Source organism: Oncorhynchus tshawytscha, linkage group LG13, assembly GCF_018296145.1.
Source record: "Oncorhynchus tshawytscha isolate Ot180627B linkage group LG13, Otsh_v2.0, whole genome shotgun sequence".
Lineage (NCBI taxonomy): Eukaryota > Metazoa > Chordata > Actinopteri > Salmoniformes > Salmonidae > Oncorhynchus > Oncorhynchus tshawytscha.
The window spans coordinates 22,256,027-22,276,026 of NC_056441.1; the positions used below are offsets into that span (position 1 = coordinate 22,256,027).

General features: G+C 45.1%; 1 protein-coding gene across 7 annotated transcripts in view; it reads left to right on the forward strand.

The window, feature by feature from the left end:
- LOC112264474 overlaps positions 1-20,000 on the forward strand; it is an 89,503-nt gene that overhangs the window by 64,267 nt on the left and 5,236 nt on the right. For 5 of the 7 annotated variants that reach the window (XM_024441100.2, XM_042295368.1, XM_042295367.1 and 2 more), the window contains 23 exons: positions 1,595-1,652; positions 1,758-1,958; positions 2,071-2,201; positions 3,255-3,389; positions 5,196-5,247; positions 5,339-5,467; positions 5,601-5,728; positions 5,850-5,960; positions 6,780-6,837; positions 7,160-7,306; positions 11,703-11,804; positions 11,921-13,137; positions 13,380-13,569; positions 13,709-13,786; positions 15,893-16,026; positions 16,109-16,231; positions 16,635-16,692; positions 16,823-17,338; positions 17,509-17,592; positions 17,756-17,809; positions 17,892-18,029; positions 18,192-18,325; positions 18,759-18,942. In XM_024441100.2, the coding sequence (XP_024296868.2) occupies positions 1,595-1,652; positions 1,758-1,958; positions 2,071-2,201; positions 3,255-3,389; positions 5,196-5,247; positions 5,339-5,467; positions 5,601-5,728; positions 5,850-5,960; positions 6,780-6,837; positions 7,160-7,306; positions 11,703-11,804; positions 11,921-13,137; positions 13,380-13,569; positions 13,709-13,786; positions 15,893-16,026; positions 16,109-16,231; positions 16,635-16,692; positions 16,823-17,338; positions 17,509-17,592; positions 17,756-17,809; positions 17,892-18,029; positions 18,192-18,325; positions 18,759-18,942 (4,162 nt within the window). The remainder of the gene's footprint in view (positions 1-1,594; positions 1,653-1,757; positions 1,959-2,070; positions 2,202-3,254; positions 3,390-5,195; positions 5,248-5,338; positions 5,468-5,600; positions 5,729-5,849; positions 5,961-6,779; positions 6,838-7,159; positions 7,307-11,702; positions 11,805-11,920; positions 13,138-13,379; positions 13,570-13,708; positions 13,787-15,892; positions 16,027-16,108; positions 16,232-16,634; positions 16,693-16,822; positions 17,339-17,508; positions 17,593-17,755; positions 17,810-17,891; positions 18,030-18,191; positions 18,326-18,758; positions 18,943-20,000) is intronic. The other 2 variants (XM_042295369.1, XM_042295370.1) reach the window with 2 other exon arrangements.

Consider the following 20,000-nt stretch of genomic DNA (forward strand, 5'->3'; position numbering starts at 1 on the left):
GTGTGGGTTGTAGACTCCGTCTCATGCTACCACTAGAGTGAAAGCACCGCCAGCATTCAAAAGTGACCAAAACATCTGCCAGGAAGCATAGGAACTGAGAAGTGGTCTGTGGTCCCCACCTGCAGAACCACTCCTTTATTGGGGGCGTCTTGCTAATTGCCTATAATTTCCACCTGTTGTCTATTCCATTTGCACAACAGCATGTGAAATTTATTGTCAATCAGTGTTGCTTCCTAAGTGGACAGTTTGATTTCACAGAAGTGTGATTTACTTGGAGTTACATTATCTTGATAGTCAACCTCTGTCATTATATTTTGCCCTACAACACTAATAAACCCTTGCTCACTAGAATGTCAGAAATCAATAGAATGAATGCTTCCATCTAGTTGACATCGGTAAAGTTCTGTCATCTTTTTTTGCGAAGCAAAGACGTTTAAACACCGTGGAGAAAATGCAATAACAAAAAAAATGTAAAAATGATTTTATTTGCAAGATGTCCAAATTATATCAGTTTGACCGGTGGTAAGGAAATAGAAAGCTGTGAAAACAACCCAACGTGTTTCTGATAAAATTTCAGTTTGAATGATTATTTAGTATTTCATCCACATTATCTTTTATGTTGCTGATCAAGATAGCACTTCTACAGACGGTATATAACTGAGCATTCACATTCTCTCACGATGCTGAAAGGAACTCCTGTTCCTGAGTTAAAATGTTGCCTACATTGTAGCATTTTAAAATGTTAAGATTATGTGAGTGGTTATAGACCTACAGTCAGTGTCCAGATTTCAGTTTCCATTTAGCCCATCTGAACAGTAGGCTACAGTTCCCTTAACATGCAATATGCCTATTTGAAGTCCCTGTCTTGTATAGCACCTCACAATCATCACGCATCACACTATCATTCTCCTTTACAACTTCACCAAATCTTCCTCAAACATGACTTTTCTGGCCCTTACTTCTCTTTATTTTCAACACTCCTTTCACAGCTTTTCTCTTATTGAATTAAACTCCGACATTGTCTCACTCCGACATTGTCCTTTTTGCCTCCGTGGATTGACGTAAACTTTTTCTGCCCGTTCCCAAAAGCCTTTGGTGATTAGCATGTAGGCTATTTGGCGTGTACACAGTTAGGCCCTAAAGCGTAGGCTTATGCACTAATGAGGCAAAGAGAGAGATGATAAACACACACTAATTTCTCATCAAAAGGTAACTATGAAGTGCACATGAAATAATAATACACTCAGGTAGCCTAGTGGTTAAGAGTGTTGGGCAGTAACTGAAAGTTTGCTGGTTTGAACCCCTGAGCTGACTTGGTGAAAAATCTGTCAATGTGCCCTTGAGCAAGGCACTTAACCCTAATTGCTCCTGTAAGTCTCTGGAGAAGAGCGTCTGCTAAATGACAAAAATGTAAATGATACATTTATGGATTTTTTAAGGAATTGTTTTCTGCTTATTCAACCCGCCCTTTATCCATACAATATTTAATGACCCTAAACCCGTCCACCCCGCGGGTTATGAGTCAACCCGTGCATCACTAATGTGTGTGCATGTGTGTGTTGGCGCTTACCTGTCTTTGTGTGTGTGTGTGTAGGTAACGGAGTTGGATGCACACACTTACAATTTTGTTGCAGAAAGATCCTTTGCCATTGGTGAGTCAATAATAATGTTACTGGGACTTTTTTTAACTATTTGCCTATAACTACTGTCTGTGAATAATTTAATATTTTCAACCGGGTGTTGGTTCGTCTCTCCAGGCCTGAACATTGTAATGAAGGTCATAAATGGTGACCCTTCACCTGACCCCCTACTGTTGGTCAGCCCTAAACCCCCTGACCCCTCACCCCAGGTCAGCCCTGACCCCTCACTCCAGGTGTCAGAGGTCAGCAACCCCACCATGACCTCTACAGCTCTGTGGTCCTACCTGAATGCCTCCACCAGGACACAGCCTGTCATCGGTAAGTGTGTGTTATTGTTTAATGTGCACTTCATAGTTAACTTTTGATGAGAAATTAGTATCTGTGTTTCTCATCTCTTTGCCTCCCTCCTCTCTCTCCCCCTCTCCTCCAGGTGTCAGTATGTTGACAGAGTTGCCAGACAGACATGGTGACTACTTCCTCTGCCGCTGCTGTTCTCACAGGATGTTTACATCATCCCTCATTGGACACCTAATCTCTGCTCGACACCGCTACCACTACATAGTGGGTTACAGACTGCACACACACTACATAAACGCACATGCACACACATACTACATACAAACTACATACACACGCACGCACACACACACTACATTATGTCCAGACCTGGGTCAAATACACTATATATACTAAAGTATGTGGACAACCCTTCATGGATGGGATGGATTCGGACATTTCAGCCACACCCGTTGCTGACCATGTTTATAAAATCAAGCACACCGCCATGCAATCTCCATAGACAAACATTGGCAGTAGAATGGCCTTACTCAGTGACTTTCAACGTGGCACCATCCTAGGATGCCACCTTTCCAACAAGTCAGTTCATAAAATTTCTGCCCTGCTAGAGCTGCCCCAGTCAAATGCAAGTGCTGTTATTGTGAAGTGGAAACGTCTAGGAGCAGCAACAACTCATCCGCGAAGTGGTAGGCAACACAAGCTCACAGAACGGGACAGACGAGTGCTGAAGGTGCGTAGCGCGTAAAAATCGTCTGTCCTCGGTTGCAACACTCACTACTGATGACTGATTCTGTGCTTCCAACTTTGTGGCAAGAGTTTGGGGAAGGCTCTTTCCTGTTTCAGCATGATAACTTTGCACAAAGCGAGGTCCATACAGAAATGGTTTGTTGAGATCAGTGTGGAGAACTTTACTGGCCTGCACAGAGCCCTGACCTCAACCCCATCGAAAACCTTTGGGATGAATTGGAACGCCGACTGCAAACCAGGCCTTATCGCCAAACATCAGTGCCTGACCTCACTAATGCTCTTGTGGCTGAATGGTAGCAAGTCTTCGCAGAAATGTTCCAACATCTAGTGGAAAGCCTTCATAGAAGAGTGGAGGCTGTTATAGCAGCAAAGGGGGGACCAAATCCAAAATAATGCCCATGATTTTGGAATGAGATGTTCCACAAGCAGGTGTCCACATACTTTTGGTCATGTAGTGTACTTTCAAAGACTAGCTGATTTCTGACCCAGGTCTGATTTGTGTTTCATGTTCAAGCTCCATACATACTGAACTCAGTAAGTGACATTTCCCACTGGACTGTGTTGTCATAGAAACTAGTGTACCCTGAGCTGGCTGCTGATTGGCCAGTGAGCCCAGAGCTGACGGTGAAGGCGGGGCCTCTTCATGAGGAGCTGAGAGTGAGAGCTGCAGAACTGGAGGCACAGGAGGGACTAGGACAGCTCACGGTAATTAATAACCTATAATCATCTAATCAATATCTGTTTGATCACTGCCCTTATCAATACACTGAACTGAATACACCAAAGGGAACGGGACAACCCACGATAAACTATAACTATAATCATCTAATTGTAGGGTTCTGAGTCTTGACGGTTTTTAAGATATTGAGGACAACAAACACTTGAATAAAATTTTAGATTTTAATAAAGCTGGGAAGCATACAAACAATACACGTCAATAAAACCAAACAGCAGTGTATATAGGAGAGTCTGCCTCCCTGCATCCTGTGGACTCTATGCATAAACAATCATAAATCTCGATGGACCAACCAAATGTAAATGAATACCAGATGTTTCTTGCCGTATTGGGGGAAGGGGGTCAGTCATTCTAACTTTGACGTTCCCCCAGATAACAACTTGGACCGTAACGTATGGCGGTTTAACAGGCTCACAAGGCCTTGCAGTTACATTGCAAAGGGCCCTAGGGTCTTTAGTGTGGACTGGTGTGCCTCTAACATACTGGGTAACCCACAAGGATTTCAAGGTACTTCTGGTGTGTAAACTGCATTATGGTTAAAACAAACTTTTTATTATTATTTATTTTTACAGACTATATGGTTTATATGGTTTAAACAGACTATATGGTTTAAACAGACTGTATGGTTAAAGGGCCAATCCATAGCTGAAACAGTAACAAAGTGGTTCACCGCACCAATGTTTTGGTAAAAATCTGAGGGGTGGCGCTTGAGAAATGTACCCACTCTCAAATTCACAGACAAGGACTGACCATCCATGATATCAAAAGTTATGGTTTTAATCATGTTTGTTTACTTTATTTTGCTTAAAAACATTGGAGTACGTGCTGACCAGACCGCTCACGCATGTTGATTTTGTCCACCTACACCAGACGCGATCAGGATACGCAGGTTGAAATATCAAAATTAACTCTGAACCAACTACATTAATTTGGGAACAGGTCAAAAAGCATAAAGCATTAAACATTTATGGACATTTAGCTAGCTAGCTTGCTGATTCTAGCAAATTTGTCCTGGGATATAATCATTGGGTTGTTATTTGACCTGAAATGCACAAGGTTCACTACTTCGACAATTAATCCACAGATAAAAAGGTAAACCTAGTTAGTTTCTAGTAATCTCTCCTCTTTCAGGCTTTTTCTTCTTCTTCAGAGTTTATATGGCGGTTCGCAACCAACTTTAAGGTGCATTACCACCACCAACTGGACTGGAGTGTGGACCTCAGTTCATCGTTCAATCACCCACGTGGGTATATGCTCCTAAAAACCAATGAGGAGATGGGAGAGGCGGGACTTGCAGCACGTCAAGCGTCACAAATAGAATCAAATTCTATTTTAGCGCCTGGCTATGCAGATGCTCGTTGACGGGCACGGTCAGTGTAGGTGTAATGATTGAATAACATTTGTGTACATTTATTTTGTGACGCGAGCGGTGTGGGTAGCATGTTAGAGTTTTGGTTCTGATGGGTACAGCAGGTGTTCATGAGGTGTTTATGAGTTCTATTCTTCAAGAATCAATATCATTAATTTTTAAGTCCAAAAATGGATGTAGTGTAGCAACTGCAGATTGCTCCTTTAACAGACTATATGGTTAAAACCCTTCAAAATCAATATCTGTCTGATCACTGTCCTCAATACACTGAACTGGAGACACAGGAGGGAACAGGACAACCCACAGCAAACTCCTCCATCAAATAATGAATTAGTCAACCAATCAATCTCTCAATAAACCAATCAATCAAAAATAAATCAATCATATGATCTGTTCTGTTATGAAGGTGGTAAAGAGAGAACCTGCTGCTGGAGACACAACCACTACCAATACTGAAGGTAAGACGAACGCACGCACACACAAACACACACATGCACACACAAACATACACACACTCACCTCCTGTGGATGGTTTTGTGTGTGTTTCAGGGACTGCCCAGCAGAGCCAGAACGGCTCACCTCCTCTCTCTGTGAAAGAGGAACCGGTTGACTCCACAGTACCATCCCAGCCCCCTAGAGGAGAAAAGAGGAACAAGAGGAGGAGCAACCCTGTGGTTGGTCAGTATTCCTGTTATCAAGGCTGCCGTTGGTTGGTTCATCAGTCTCTCAGTTTGGACAGTATCTCAAGTTTGGACCGTAATACTATTTTGAAGAGACCTGTGCGTGGGTGTTGATACGTGTGTGTGTGTAGGTGTGAACTTCCTGGTCCAGGTGTCCCACAGGAGAAGGAAACAGTACTACTGTCAGCTATGTTCTGTCAGGATGAAACACGCTATTGCTGATCACATGACCAGCCTCAGCCACCGACACAACTATGTGGTGTGTGTGTTTTTAAGTCTATCTTTTTATTTAGTAAGGTGTGCATCATTACAGTCAATCAATAACCATTTATTTGGGGGATGTTTGACATGCATTAAATTCTGCTTGTTGTCTTTTGTAGAGGTTGAAGTACCCTGGTTGGACCTCCAGCCCGGTAGAGATGGAGAAGAAGCTGTTCAAAATGGCCGTTCACCTGGAGAAGGTCGACAGAGACGCAGGAATGGGCATGCAGGTCAACACGCACACTGAAAGTTTACAATTGTCAGGGTGGAAGTTGTCTGTGCTTCGTTCGTTGGGGCCTGCTTCCTGCGTCAGTCAGGTTGTCTCTGTGTCACAAAGCATGATGAACCCTGTTGACTGTTGCGTACTGTTACGGGAAAATTGTGTGCCTCTTTCCTGTAAATTAAACTCAAACTATTTTAGGCCCCACAGACACACACAAACTCACACTAGCACCAAACACACGCTCTGCTAGCACCAAACTCACACGCTTTACTAGCACCAAACTCACACGCTCTACTAGCACCAAACTCACACGCTCTGCTAGCACCCCAAACTCACATGCTCTACTAGCACCAAACTCACACGGTCTACTAGCACCAAACTCACACACTTTACTAGTACCAAACTCACACGGTCTACTAGCACCCCAAACTCACATGCTCTACTAGCGCACCAAACTCACATGCTCTACTAGTACCAAACTCATATTAGCACCAAACTCACACACTTTACTAGTACCAAACTCACACGGTCTACTAGCACCCCAAACTCACATGCTCTACTAGCGCATCAAACTCACATGCTCTACTAGTACCAAACTCATATTAGCACCAAACTCACACACTTTACTAGTACCAAACTCACACGCTCTTCTAGCACCAAACTCACACACTTTACTAGCACCAAACTCATATTAGCACCAAACTCACACACTTTACTAGCACCAAACTCATATTAGCACCAAACTCACACACTTTACTAGCACCAAACTCACACGCTCTTCTAGCACCAAACTCACATTTGCTGATGTTCTCTCTCTGTGTAACAGAAGGTAGAAGTGGAAGCTGATGAGTACAAAGAGCTGTTGTCCTTTCCTGTGGAGGAAGGTAAGCTTGGACAGAGGAAAAATCCACCCATTTTGAAAATTATATTGTTTTTTGTGCATTTCTGGGCGATGTTGTATCGGTTTGAGGGGTCATGTTTTCATATGTATCTGGGCTATTGCCTTTCAAGCAGGCAGAAATACAACCGGTATGACAAGTTGTATTTCTGCCTGCGTGAACTGCAATAGTTCAGATACACATGAAATGACCCCAGGAATCGATAGAACATCGCTCAGAGATGAACAAAATAACATTCTAAATGGGTTCATCTTTCTTTTAATTACTGTGGTTGATATATGGTTGTTATTGTGGTCTTGATCCACAGGTGTCAGTAAACTGCAAGCCATCATCAGACGGCAACAAGAGCCATGCGATCTGAGACACACAGCTCCCTCGACCAATCACAACCCAGAGGATCTGAGACAGACAGCTCCCTTGTCCAATCCCGATGCAGCCCAATGTCCAGCTCAAGGTAGGTATAAGCCATCTGGGGCTAGGGTTTCAGCAGAACGCGTAATATCTGACTCCTTAGAGGAGAAACTGAGGTCAATCACCTGAAGTTGTATTCCTGTTGTTGAAACTGTTCTTTAGCTGAAACTGTTGTACTGAAACTGTGGGGGGCAGCACTAGGGTGTGTGGGTGTTGGCATGAGATACATAAAGGAGAACCAACCAGTAAAAGCACAGCCCCTTTATTATCTACGAATCGTGCCGAGAACATAAAAGTTGGTTCACAGATTCTGGTGTCAACTTTTGTTGTGACTTGATTTAAATTAATCTGATGACTGTTGGTGGCGCGGGGACTTTAATGCAGGCAAACTTAAATCAGTTTTACCAAATTTTTACCAGTATGTCACGTGCAACCAGAGAAAAAAAATCCTAGACCACCTTTACTCCACACACAGAGATGCATACAAAGCTCTCCACCGCCCTCCATTTGACAAATCTGACCATAATTCTATCCTCCTGATTCCTGCTTACAAGCAAAAACTAAAGCAGGAAGTACCAGTGACTCGCTCAATAGGGAAGTGATCAGATGACTCGGATGCTACACTACATGACTGTTTTACTAGCACAGACTGGAATATGTTCCGGGATTCATCCAATGGCATTGAGTACACCACCTCACTCATCGGCTTCATCAATAAGTGCATTGACGACGTCATCCCCACAATGACTGTACGTATATATCCCATGGATTACAGGCAACATCCGCACCGAGCTAAAGGCTAGAACTGCCGCTTTCAAGGAGCGCTTAGAAAAAATCCCGCTATGCCCTCCGACAAACCATCAAACAAGCAAAGCGTCAATACAGAATTAAGATTGAATCCTACTAAACCGGCTCTGACGCTTGTCGGATGTGGCAGGGCTTGAAAACTATTACAGACTACAAAGGAAAACCCATACGTGAGCTGCCCAATGACGTGCGCAACCAGACGAGCTAAAAGCCTTTTATGCTCGCTTCAAGGAAAGCAACACTGAAGCATGTACGAGAGCACCAGCTGTCCTAGGTGACTGTGTGATAACGCTCTTGGTAGCTTAGCCGATGTGAACAAAACCTTTAAACAGGTCAACATTCACAAAGCTGCTGGGCCAGATGGATTACCAGGACGTGTACTCAAAGCATGCCCGGACCAACTGGCAAGTGTCTTCACTGACATTTTCAACATCTCCCTGGCCGAGTCTGTAATATCTACATGTTTCAAGCAGACCACCATAGTCCCCGTGCCCAAGGACGCGAAGGTAACCTGCCTAAATGATTACCGCCCCTTGGCACTCACGTCAGTAGCCATCAAGTGCATTGAAAGGCTGGTCATGGCTCACATCAACAGCATCCTCCCGGACACCCAAGACCCATTCCAATTCAAATACCGCCCCAACAGATCCACAGATGATGCAATCTCAATCGCACTCCACACTGCCCTTTCTCACCTGGACAAAAGGAACACCTATGTGAGAATGCTGTTCATTGACTACAGCTCAGCGTTCAACACCATTGTGCCCACAAAGCTCATCACTAAGCTAAGGACTCTGGGACTAAACACCTCCTTCTGGATCCTGGACTTCCTGACGGGCCGTCCCCAGGTGGTAAGAGTAGGCAACAACACGTCTGCCACGCTGATCCTTAATACTAGAGCCCCTCAGGGGTGTGTACTTACTCCCCTCCTGTATTCCTTGTTCACCCACAAATGTGTTGCCAAACATGACTCGAACACCATCATAAAGTTTGCTCATGACACGATAGTGGTAGGCCTGATCACCGACAACAATGAGACGGCCTATAGGGAGAAGATCATAGAACTGGGCAGTGTGGTGCCAGGACAACAACCTCTCCCTCAATGTGAGCAAGACTAAGGAGCTGCTCGTGGACTACAGGAAAAGGCGGGCCGAACAGGCCCCCATTAACATTGACAGGGCTGTAGTTGAGTGGGTGTCCACATCACCAACGAACTGTCATGGTCCAAACATACCAAGACAGTAGTGAAGAGGGCACGACAAAACCTTTTCCCCCTCGTGAGACTGAAAAGATTTGGCATGGGTCTCAAGATCCTCAAAAGGTTCTAGAGCTGCACCATCGAGAGCATCCTGACCGGTTGCATCACCGCCTGGTATGGCAACTGCTCGGCATCTGACCGTAGGGTACTACAGAGGGTAGTGCGGACAGCCCAGTATATCACTGGGGCCAAGCTTCCTGCCATCCAGGACCTATATAATAGGCGGTGTCAGAGGAAAGCCCATAAAATTGTGAGACTCCAGTCACCCAAGTTGTAGACTGTTTTCTCTGCTACTGCACAAAAAGCGTAACCAGAGCGCCAAGTCTAGGACCAAGAGGCTCCTTCTACACCCAAGCCATAAGACTGCTGAACAATTAATAAAATTGCCATCAGACAATTTACATTGACCCCCCCACCTCCTTTTTGTACACTACTGCTACTTGCTGTTTATTATCTATGCAAGTCTCTTCACCCCCACCTACATGTAAAAATTACCTAACCTGTACCCCCGCACACTGACTCTGTACCAGTGCCCCCTGTATATCACCTCAATATTGTTATTCTTATTGTGTTACTTTTTTTTCTACTTGTTAAATATTTTCTTAACTCTTCTTGAACTGCACTGTTGGTCAAGGGCTTGTAAGTAAGCATTTCACTAAAAGTCTACACAAATAACATTTGGCCCAGCGTCGTCCGGGTTAGGGGTGGATTTGGCCAGCAGGGATGTTCCAGTCCCATCGCGGACTAGCGGCTCCTGTAGCGGGCCAGGCACAATGTACGCTGACACGGTCGCCAGGTGTACGGTGTTTCATCTGACACATTGGTGCGGATGGCTTCCGGGTTAAGTGGTCGTTGTGTCAAGAAGCAGTGCGGCTTGGCAGGGTCGTGAGGTACGGATCTCAAACTTCGCATCTCCCGAGTCCGTACGGGAGTTGCAGCGATGGAACAGGACTGTAAAAAGGGGTTAATTAAAACAAACCATGTTTAATTGTTACCTGATTTTGGTTCTTCAAGAACCCAAACCTTTGCTCGTCATTCAGTACTCCACAAATTAATTGAATTATTTCTTTACTAACTAAATATATAATAACACAGATTACACATACACACGTACATGAGACTAAAGTCCCTAGTGGACGGACCACATATGACTGCCTATTTCACAGAGATGGAGAAAGGAGTTGGGGAAAATAGAGAGCGAGGGAAAATGGGACATTTATCATGGATACATACGAGGACTGTCTTCACGTTAATCATATACCTTGCACACGAACCACCGCCCGTTTTGGAATTAGAAGCAATGAATGTATTTACGCGTTGAATGCCGTCGTTCGTCATCTATCTCTGTTGAAACCAAAACTTCTTGAAATGGGGTTTTGATGGGCTTTCCGCTTCTACATGCTCTGATTGTCCACCAGAGGTCACAATGTCCTTCTTAGTTGTCCGGTCTCCAATGAGCTCAGAACTTGTTCTTAGCTCCTGTGGATAGTCAGTTTGAACCACTTTTACACGGACAGCTGCAGCCTGCTCATTTTCGGATGTGGTCTGCTGAGTTTATTTTCTTCACTTTGTGTTGTTTCAACCATTTCTCACATGTAGCTAACGCCCCGCGTTTCCTCATCAAGTGTTGAGGTTTAGAGTTTGTTTCTAACCATTTCAACGTGTGGACAACGGTTTCACATCTTCTGGTATGGTATGTTAATTCTTAGTCAGTCCTTTTAAGCACTCTGGTCGAAAAGGGCGGTTCCATCACGCTGACAAGCTCTCTGACCTCATTCAGGGCGTGGCTACTTAAAGGGCAACATATCATCAAAACTAAGATCTCGTTAGAAAACTAAAATCACATTCCTGTCTTAACAAAAATATTATCTTCATCCTTGATATTTCCTACACAATGTAAAGGATGTAAACTTGACATACACAGTGTGAAATCTCTTCAAGTTACAATATTTTAGTTATATAATTGTCACAAAATAGACATTAATGTTCCATAGACCATCTCTTGTTTAGAAATATTGTCCCAGTGTTCACTTTTGGACGTTAGAGTTTTTGGGCCGCAAAATGTCTCTGTAACAAAAACATTCCAATCACCAAAAAGAGTTCCCTGCTGAATACAATTTACGATTGGCGTGGTGGACACGAGGTGTCATAAACCCCTACATCAATCCCTACTCCCCTCTGCGGGTGAGAGCGGTCTAGTGGACATTGATCCAACTGATTTTTGGATCCTCACAGGAGAGTCGTGACACTTTTATTTAGCTGAAACTGTTCTTTGGCTGAAACTGTTCTACTGAAGCTGTATTTTAGCTGAAACTGTTCTTAACCAAAGTTAAAGCATCTGCTGTGTCTCCACTCATCGTTTCATCTCCCTCAGGTATGTGTGGGGCAGAGTCACGTGAGACCGAGGGAGTGTGTCCTCTCCCTGTCAGTCTATCAGAGGAGGAGAATGACCAGACGCTCCTGGTTCAGATCTCAAGTGAGCCACATAAATATCTCTATCTGTCCATAGGGGTGTGGTTCTTTACCTGAGTGCCATGTTATAACGTTACTCTTTCTCTCCACCCTTCTCTCTCTCTCGCCTGCCCCCCCCAGTGTTTTTGGGAGAAGACCAGGAACCCCTACAAGTACCTTCCCGTTCCTCCAGGATCAGCCACCCCTTATTTCCATCCCTCTCCCACTCTCTACACCTCACCCTATCCCCCTCTCTTCCTCAATCCCCCTCCCTCTCTCCCTCAAACCCCTTTTCTACCTCTCTTTCCACAGTTGTCCTATCTACCTCACCCTCCCTCTCTTCCTCCATACCATCCCACACCCCCTCGTTGTCCACAGAGAAGACAACACACCCCTCCCCTGTCTCTGTCCCTGTTCCTGCACCTCTCTCAGCTCTGAGGAGCTCAACACATTTGAAGGACTGGGAGACTTCTCTGAGTCCAGAGTGGTGGGAGAGGAAGAGCCCAGAATGCAGAGAGACACAGACGCTTCTAGAAATACCAGACAGACACACTCTTCTGGAATACTCGGGCAGAGACAGACAGATTGAATACTCAGCGACAGACCGACAGACTGCATACACTGAGAGAAACCGACAGACTCATCTAGAATACTCTGAGAGAGACAGACGGGCAGACTACTCAGAGAGAGACAGACGGGCAGACTACTCAGAGAGAGACAGACGGGCGGACTACTCGGAGAGAGACAGACGGGCGGACTGCTCGGAGAGAGGCAGACGGGCGGACTACTCCGAGGGAGGCAGACGGGCGGACTACTCCGAGGGAGGCAGACGGGCGGACTACTCCGAGGAGGCAGGCGGGCGGACTACTCCGAGGGAGGCAGGCGGGCGGACTACTCCGAGGAGGCAGGCGGGCGGACTACTCCGAGGGAGGCAGGCGGGCGGACTACTCCGAGGAGGCAGGCGGCCGGACTACTCCGAGGGAGGCAGGCGACCGGACTTCTCCGAGGGAGGCAGACGGGCGGACTTCTCCGAGGGAGGCAGACGGGCGGACTTCTCCGAGGGAGGCAGACGGGCGGACTACTCCGAGGGAGGCAGACGGGCGGACTACTCCGAGGGAGGCAGACGGGCGGACTACTCCGAGGGAGGCAGACAGGCGGACTACTCCGAGGGAGGCAGACAGGCGGACTACTCCGAGGGAGGCAGACAGGCGGACTACTCCGAGGGAGGCAGACAGGCGGACTACTCCGAGGGAGGCAGACAGGCGGACTACTCCGAGGGAGGCAGACAGGCGGACTACTCCGAGGGAGGCAGACAGGCGGACTACTCCGAGGGAGGCAGACAGGCGGACTACTCCGAGGAGGCAGACAGGCGGACTACTCCGAGGGAGGCAGACAGGCGGACTACTCCGAGGGAGGCAGACAGGCGGACTACTCCGAGGGAGGCAGACAGGCGGACTACTCCGAGGGAGGCAGACAGGCGGACTACTCCGAGGGAGGCAGACAGGCGGACTACTCCGAGGGAGGCAGACAGGCGGACTACTCCGAGGGAGGCAGACAGGCGGACTACTCCGAGGGAGGCAGACAGGCGGACTACTCTGAGGGAGGCAGACAGGCGGACTACTCTGAGGGGGAACTGGACGAAGACCAAGAACACACACATCATCACAGTGAACACACACATCAGCACAGTGAACACACACATCAGCACAGTGAACACACACACTTCGAGCAGGCCCCAGCAAGCTGGCTCAGTGTTCCACAGGTGTATCTGCTGCCGGACACACCCGCAGGTGAGAGAAGGCTTCTTGTGACAATGGATGTGTTGATTGACTGTGTTTTTCTGAGGAATACTTGGTGTTTATAGGCTGAATGATGTGTCACTCTAATAATACCTGGTGTTGATTTGATTGTCTGGTGTGTCACTCACAGCAAAGAGGGTTGTCGGCCCCAGCCACCTGTCCAAATACCTGAAAGTGAAGGGCCTTCACAACACAGAACCGATCATAGGTCAGTTGTGTGTGTGTGTGTGTGTGTGTGTGCGTGCGTGCTCCAGATCTAAGATGTTTGGTAGAATGTAGAGTGATCTCTCCGATTGTGTGTTAGGGTTTAACAGGGAACCAGGTTACAGAGATTTCCCACCCCAAACCCACTACAGTTTCCCTGGATAAATAACTGCGAGAAACGGGTATATTAAAATAAATGATTGCTATGAACAGGATTACTTAAAATGGAACTGTTATATGCAATGTCAAAATCCTTCTCTGCTATCTGCATGATCAATCAATGCTCAGTGTGTGTGAGAGTATGTGCTGTTGTAAAGGCCTATTGTATTGTTTATGCTGAAACTGTACATGCAGTTTCAACCTTGAAATGCAGTTAGTAGGCCTACGGTAACAAAATAGTCTACAACTTTTGAGCTTCCAGTAGGGTAACTACTTTTATTCATTCAGAAAATGTCAGATGTGTAGCAGAGCTTCACTTAAACGAATGCCACCAAGGCAGAATGCTAAATCTGCAAGGGGAGAATAAAGTGTAGCCTACAGGCGGTTCGACAAGTAGATTGATCTGACATGGAGGCCTACACCCCAAACACATGCGAGACAAGTGCAGAGAGAGTAGTGGGGGCTTCAGTAAGTACAGTCTTAGCTCAAGCCAACGCAAGATGCAGTCTTACCTCAAGCCAATGCAAGCACTGGATGAAATTCTAGCAGAAATGTTTGCGAGCGACACATTCTCCTACATACCATTGCAACAGTGCCAGCTCCAGGCATAAGCGACATAAGCAGTCGCTTGGGGCCCCAGGCCGCTATGGGCCCCATCAATCAATCAAATGTATTTATAAACCCATTTTACATCAGCCAATATCAAAGTGCTATACAGAAACCCAGCCTAAAACCTCAAACAGCAAGCAATGCAGGTGGAAAAGCACGGTGGCTAGGAAAAACTCCCATGAAAGGCAGAAACCTAGAGAGGAACCAGGCTCTGAAGGGTGGCCAGTCCTCTTCTGGAGATTATAAGAGGACATTGCCATTAAGGCCAGATTGTTCTTTAAGATGTTGAAGAACCCTCCCTCTCAAATAACATAATGTTGAGAGTTAGAATAGTAAAATACACAAGGTGCAACTTCGAAATTTGGTTGTGCATCTGTTTATTTTTTCAGCCAGTAACTAGGTTTCCATCCAATTGGCGACAGATTTTTTTTTGCTTACGTTTTCATGTACCGACCAAAAATCAAAAGTTCAATGTGTTTCCATTGCATTTTCAACTTTACCAATAGTTTTGTCTGTATTTATTAAGGATCCCAATTGGCTGTTGCCACGCAGCAGCTACTCTTCCTGGGGTTCAAACATATTAAGGCACTTACATTACATAAAAGATAAAACAGTACATCATATAACATTATTACACCACTACTACATTATTACACTCCACAATACAAAATGTTTAATACCACCATAGAACAATATTACAATGTACACTACCGTTCAAAAGTTTGGGGTCACTTAGAAATGTTCTTGTTTTTGAAAGAAAAGCAAAGAAAAATGTCCAGTAAATAACATCAAATTGATCAGAAATACAGTGTAGACATTGTTAATGTTGTAAATGACTATTGTAGCTGGAAACGGCTGATTTTTGATGGAATATCTGCATAGGCGTACAGAGGCCCATTATCAGCAACCATCACTCCTGAGTTCCGATGGCACGTTGTGTTAGCTAATCCAAGTTTATCATTTTAAAATTATAATTTGATCATTAGAAAACCCTTTTGCAATTATGTTAGCACAGCTGAAAACTGTTGTGCTGAATTAAGAAGCAATAAAACTGGCCTTTAGAGTAGTTGAGTATCCGGAGCATCGTCATTTGTGGGTTCGATTGCAGGCTCAAAATTGCCAGAAACAAAGAACTTTCTTCTGAAACTCGTCAGTCTATTCTTGTTCTGAGAAATGAAGGCTATTCCATAGGAGAAATTGCCAAGACACTGAATATCTGAAGACACAGAATGACACTTCTCATTTTGGTGGGAAATACAGGGTTACCCTGGAGATAAATTATTTATTCTAGAGATGGAATGTTTGTAAAATACCTGGAAAATATTGTGTGTGTGTGTTCCAGGTCTGGGCAGTGTGGTGGAGTGTAGAGGTATATCCCAGGCTACGTTTTTCATGTGTGTGAGCTGTGCTGAGACTCTCTCCAGTACACACATCTGTGAACACATCATCAGCGCGCAACACCAGCAGTGCTACATGGTGAGTGACATCACTAGCAACTATGAAAGTGTGTGTGTGTGTGTGTGTGTGTGTGTGTAATATGTGAATGTGTTCTTAACAGTTTTCCCAGTATAGTCCTATGCGCTGTGATTGGTTGAGAGAGCAGCAGCAGCCTCCGAGTCCACAGCTCCTCAGGAAGGTTGCTTCAGCACTGTCACAACTGGAGGTGGATCTAGATGCACAGGTAAACATGGAAACCTTCGGGTTCAGGGGTCAGTGGCGGGTCAACACAGGGTCATTGAATGGTTTAGGGTGTAGATGTGGTCAAGGTTAAGGCTTATTTATACGCTACACAGAACGCAACATAAGAACTACAATTAGCTACGCAAAATGGAGATAATTTTGCGTATCTTGCATACATAAGGTATACATTAGGCTTAGGTTAGGGTTCAGGGTTCTGGACAGGGAAAATGTTATTTTTAAGCCTTCTGTTGGTTTTTGTGGTAGTTAAGCCTCTATCCATTTGTGTAAGAAAAGACCAATCTACAGGATTTTCTAACCACACTTGTCTGTCGATCTGTGATGCCACAGCAGACTGGAATGGGACTCATATATCATAATGTACCTGTCTCTGTTGTGTTGCCTAGGTGATGCTGCTGGATCAGATGTGGTATAACCTTGTGAAGTCAGCTCCATTCTACGAAGGTGTGTGTGTGCCTATGTCTGTGCGTTGGTGGGTTTGTGCCGTGTATTTGATTGTATTGTATTTGATGATCTGCTAACTGATTTTTTTGTGTGTGTGTGTGTGTGTGTGTGTGTGTGTGTGTGTGTGTAGCCATGTACATGCTGCAGGAACAGAATCAGAATGCCCTGTGTCTACACACAGCAAGCAGACATCAGCTTTTTCCCCCAGTTGGTCCTGACCCAGCAACGGAGCAGGGCTTTGACCAGAACCACAGAGTGATGGATAAACTGACCATGGATCAGATTGAGCCCCATCACCCCCTGCAGACAGCAGATACAGTGGCTGGTAAACTGACTGGAGATCAGCTGGAGTCAGGCCAGTGCATACAGACCGCAGACAGACGGCCAGATAATCAGAACCCGGATCAGCCCCAGTGGAGCCAGAGCTCAGAGAGAACAGAGATGGTCCCTGAGCCAATAAGAGCCAAGACACCACATAATTCTGAGCCAATCAGAGACCAGACACCACAGAACATTGAGCCAATCAGAGCCAAGACGTCAAAGAATTCTGACCCAATAAAATTCCAGACACCACAGAACACTGGGCCAAAAAGAGCCTGGATGCCACAGAACTCCTCAGAACCACATCTGGACCAAGACAACACAGGTGAGAGGAGGAGGGATGAGATTGTTTACAATTGTTCAACATGGTACTCTTACCTGGATTGGTGGCTACTGTATTGGTCAGAGTTTACAGTGATTTAAAGTATGTAATTACTGTATTGGTTAGAGCAATGGAGGTCAGTGAGGTTTCAACCTCTCTTCCTCTTCCTTCAGTCATTGTCAAACAGGAGCCTGTGGACCCCAAGGTGGAACCTCAGCCCCATCCTCATACCCAGCCTGAGGTGGACCCCTTAAAGGGTAGGAAGCACGAGTTTCTACTGACCAATGTCAGTAGAATGACCAACAACACAGTGTGGTCAAAGACATAGTAACTTAGTTGTAATTACAAGCTGGTACTTACATAGTTCTGTTTTTGGGTTATTACGTATTTATTAACCGCTGTAGTCCTCTCCTCTGTCAGATTCCCTGTATGGACACAGAGTCCAGTTCTCCCCAGATGTACAGAACCTGGCTGGTGAGACTGAGATCGAGAGACACACACAGAATTGACTGCAATGGTGATAGAAGTAGATGATTGTATGTGTGTGTTCTCTCAGGTGTGTGTGAGGTGGAGTACCAGGGGACCGTCCTAGCACACAGCCAAGAGGTGACACGAATAGGAGGGGCCACAGAGAACTCCCTTCAACCCACCAAGAACTTGAGAGACTCCGTCAACAACAGCTTGCCTTTGGTCGGTCAGTGTCCCAGGAGTGTGTTCAGATAACAGTGTTTAGTACCTTTGTCTTTCTACCTCTGTGAGTCTGTATTCACTGTGCGTGTGTATGTGAGCGAGCGGTGGTGTGTGCCACAGTACTGTAAGGGCTTTGTCATTCTCTCGTGTGTGTGTGTGTGTGTAGGTCTCAGTGCAATGATAGAGTGTTGCAGTGAGGGCCAGGTGTCCTTCTACCTGTGTGTGTCGTGTGGCAGCAAAATTGAAAAAACTCTACTCATCAGCCACGTCCTCAAATACAGACACCGACAGCTGTACCTGGTGAGGCACACACACGTACACACCTCTTACTCAACCATACACACACTAGATGGTGATTGTAGAACAATGACACAACTAAAAATAAATATCATTAAAATAATCTATGCCATGGAAAGTTTGACATATGCCTTAAGACAAAAACAGTTTTTGAAAGAAAATGGGAAAAATGGAAAGCTTTCACAAACCAGGTATTAAGTATACCTTGGTGAAAGCCAATATCATAATTGCTTTCATATATTGTACTGTTCCTACCTTATGGCATGAGTTGTTTTATTTTTTGCTTTTGTTTCTGCAATTCTGTTTTGCTGCTCTGTTTTTATATTGGAAAAGTGAAATCAAATCTACGTTAAAAAAATATGTATAAAAATGAATATTTAAGGTACACTCACGACACATCAGCTAATCTCCGCTAGTCTCTCCCCACCACGCCCAGACAATGAGGTACCCGTGGTATTTCCTTGGTGTGGTACCAGCCCGAGGGTTGGCAGAACAGTCCAGACTGATGCAGATTGCTAAGGAGGTGGAGGAGCAGAACCATGATGAGCCTGGCACGCTACAGGAGGTGATTCTGGCCCCTGCTGACTTTGCCGAGATCAAACGGATGCTGTTTGATAAAGGTGAGTGATTGTTGATAGACTTCTGGGTGATCTGGTGACTAGTGTCATTATCTGCATGTTGCTTCGGAACCTGTAGATTTAAATCACTCACTCACTTCTCTTCCTTTTTTTAAGGGGGTAGATCAGCTTTAATATTGTGGCTTCCATCAATGTAATTGTCTGCATAATTTCCAATCCCCAATATATATTTTTTGCATGTATAACACTTCAGCCAAATGTTTGGAAACACCTACTCATTCCAGGGTTTTATTTTATTTTTGCTATTTTCTACATTGTAGTATAATAGTGAAGACATCAACATTATGAAGTAACACACATGGAATCATGTAGTAACCAAATAAGTGTTAAACAAATCAAAATGTATTTTATATTTGAGATTCTTCAAAGTAGCCAGCCTTTGCCTTGATGACAGCTTTGCAAACTCTTGGCATTCTCTCAACCAGCTTCATTAGGTAGTCACCTGGAATGCCTTTCAATTAATACGTGTGCTTTATAAAAAGTACATTTGTGGAATTTGTTCCCTTCCTAATGCGTTTGAGACAATTAGTGGTGTTGTGACATGGTAGGGATGGTATACAGAAGATGGCCCTATTTGGTAAAAGACCAAGTCCATATTATGGCAAGAACAGCTCAAATATGCAAAGAGAAACGACAGTCCGTCATTACTTTAAGACATGAAGGTCAGTCAATACTGAAAATGTCAACTTTGAAAGTTTCTTCAAGTGCAGTCGCAAAAACCATCAAGCGCTTTGATGAAACGGGTTCTCATGAGGACCGCCACAGGAAAGGAAGACCCAGAGTTACCTCTGCTGCAGAGGATAAGTTCATAAGAGTGTCACGAGAATTTTCAATCCCAATGATGATAACTAAACAATTATTTAAGCTTTTACCAATCCCCGAGGTTTGTAAGACCCTGGGTTTAATAATAATTAGGCAAAGTTCCGTAAGGCTTATTCAGAGAACGTTCTAAAGTCAAAAGTGCAAAGACACACACACACACCTACACCCCCCACACACACACCTACTTACACAGACACACAAACAGTAGGCGGGCTGTA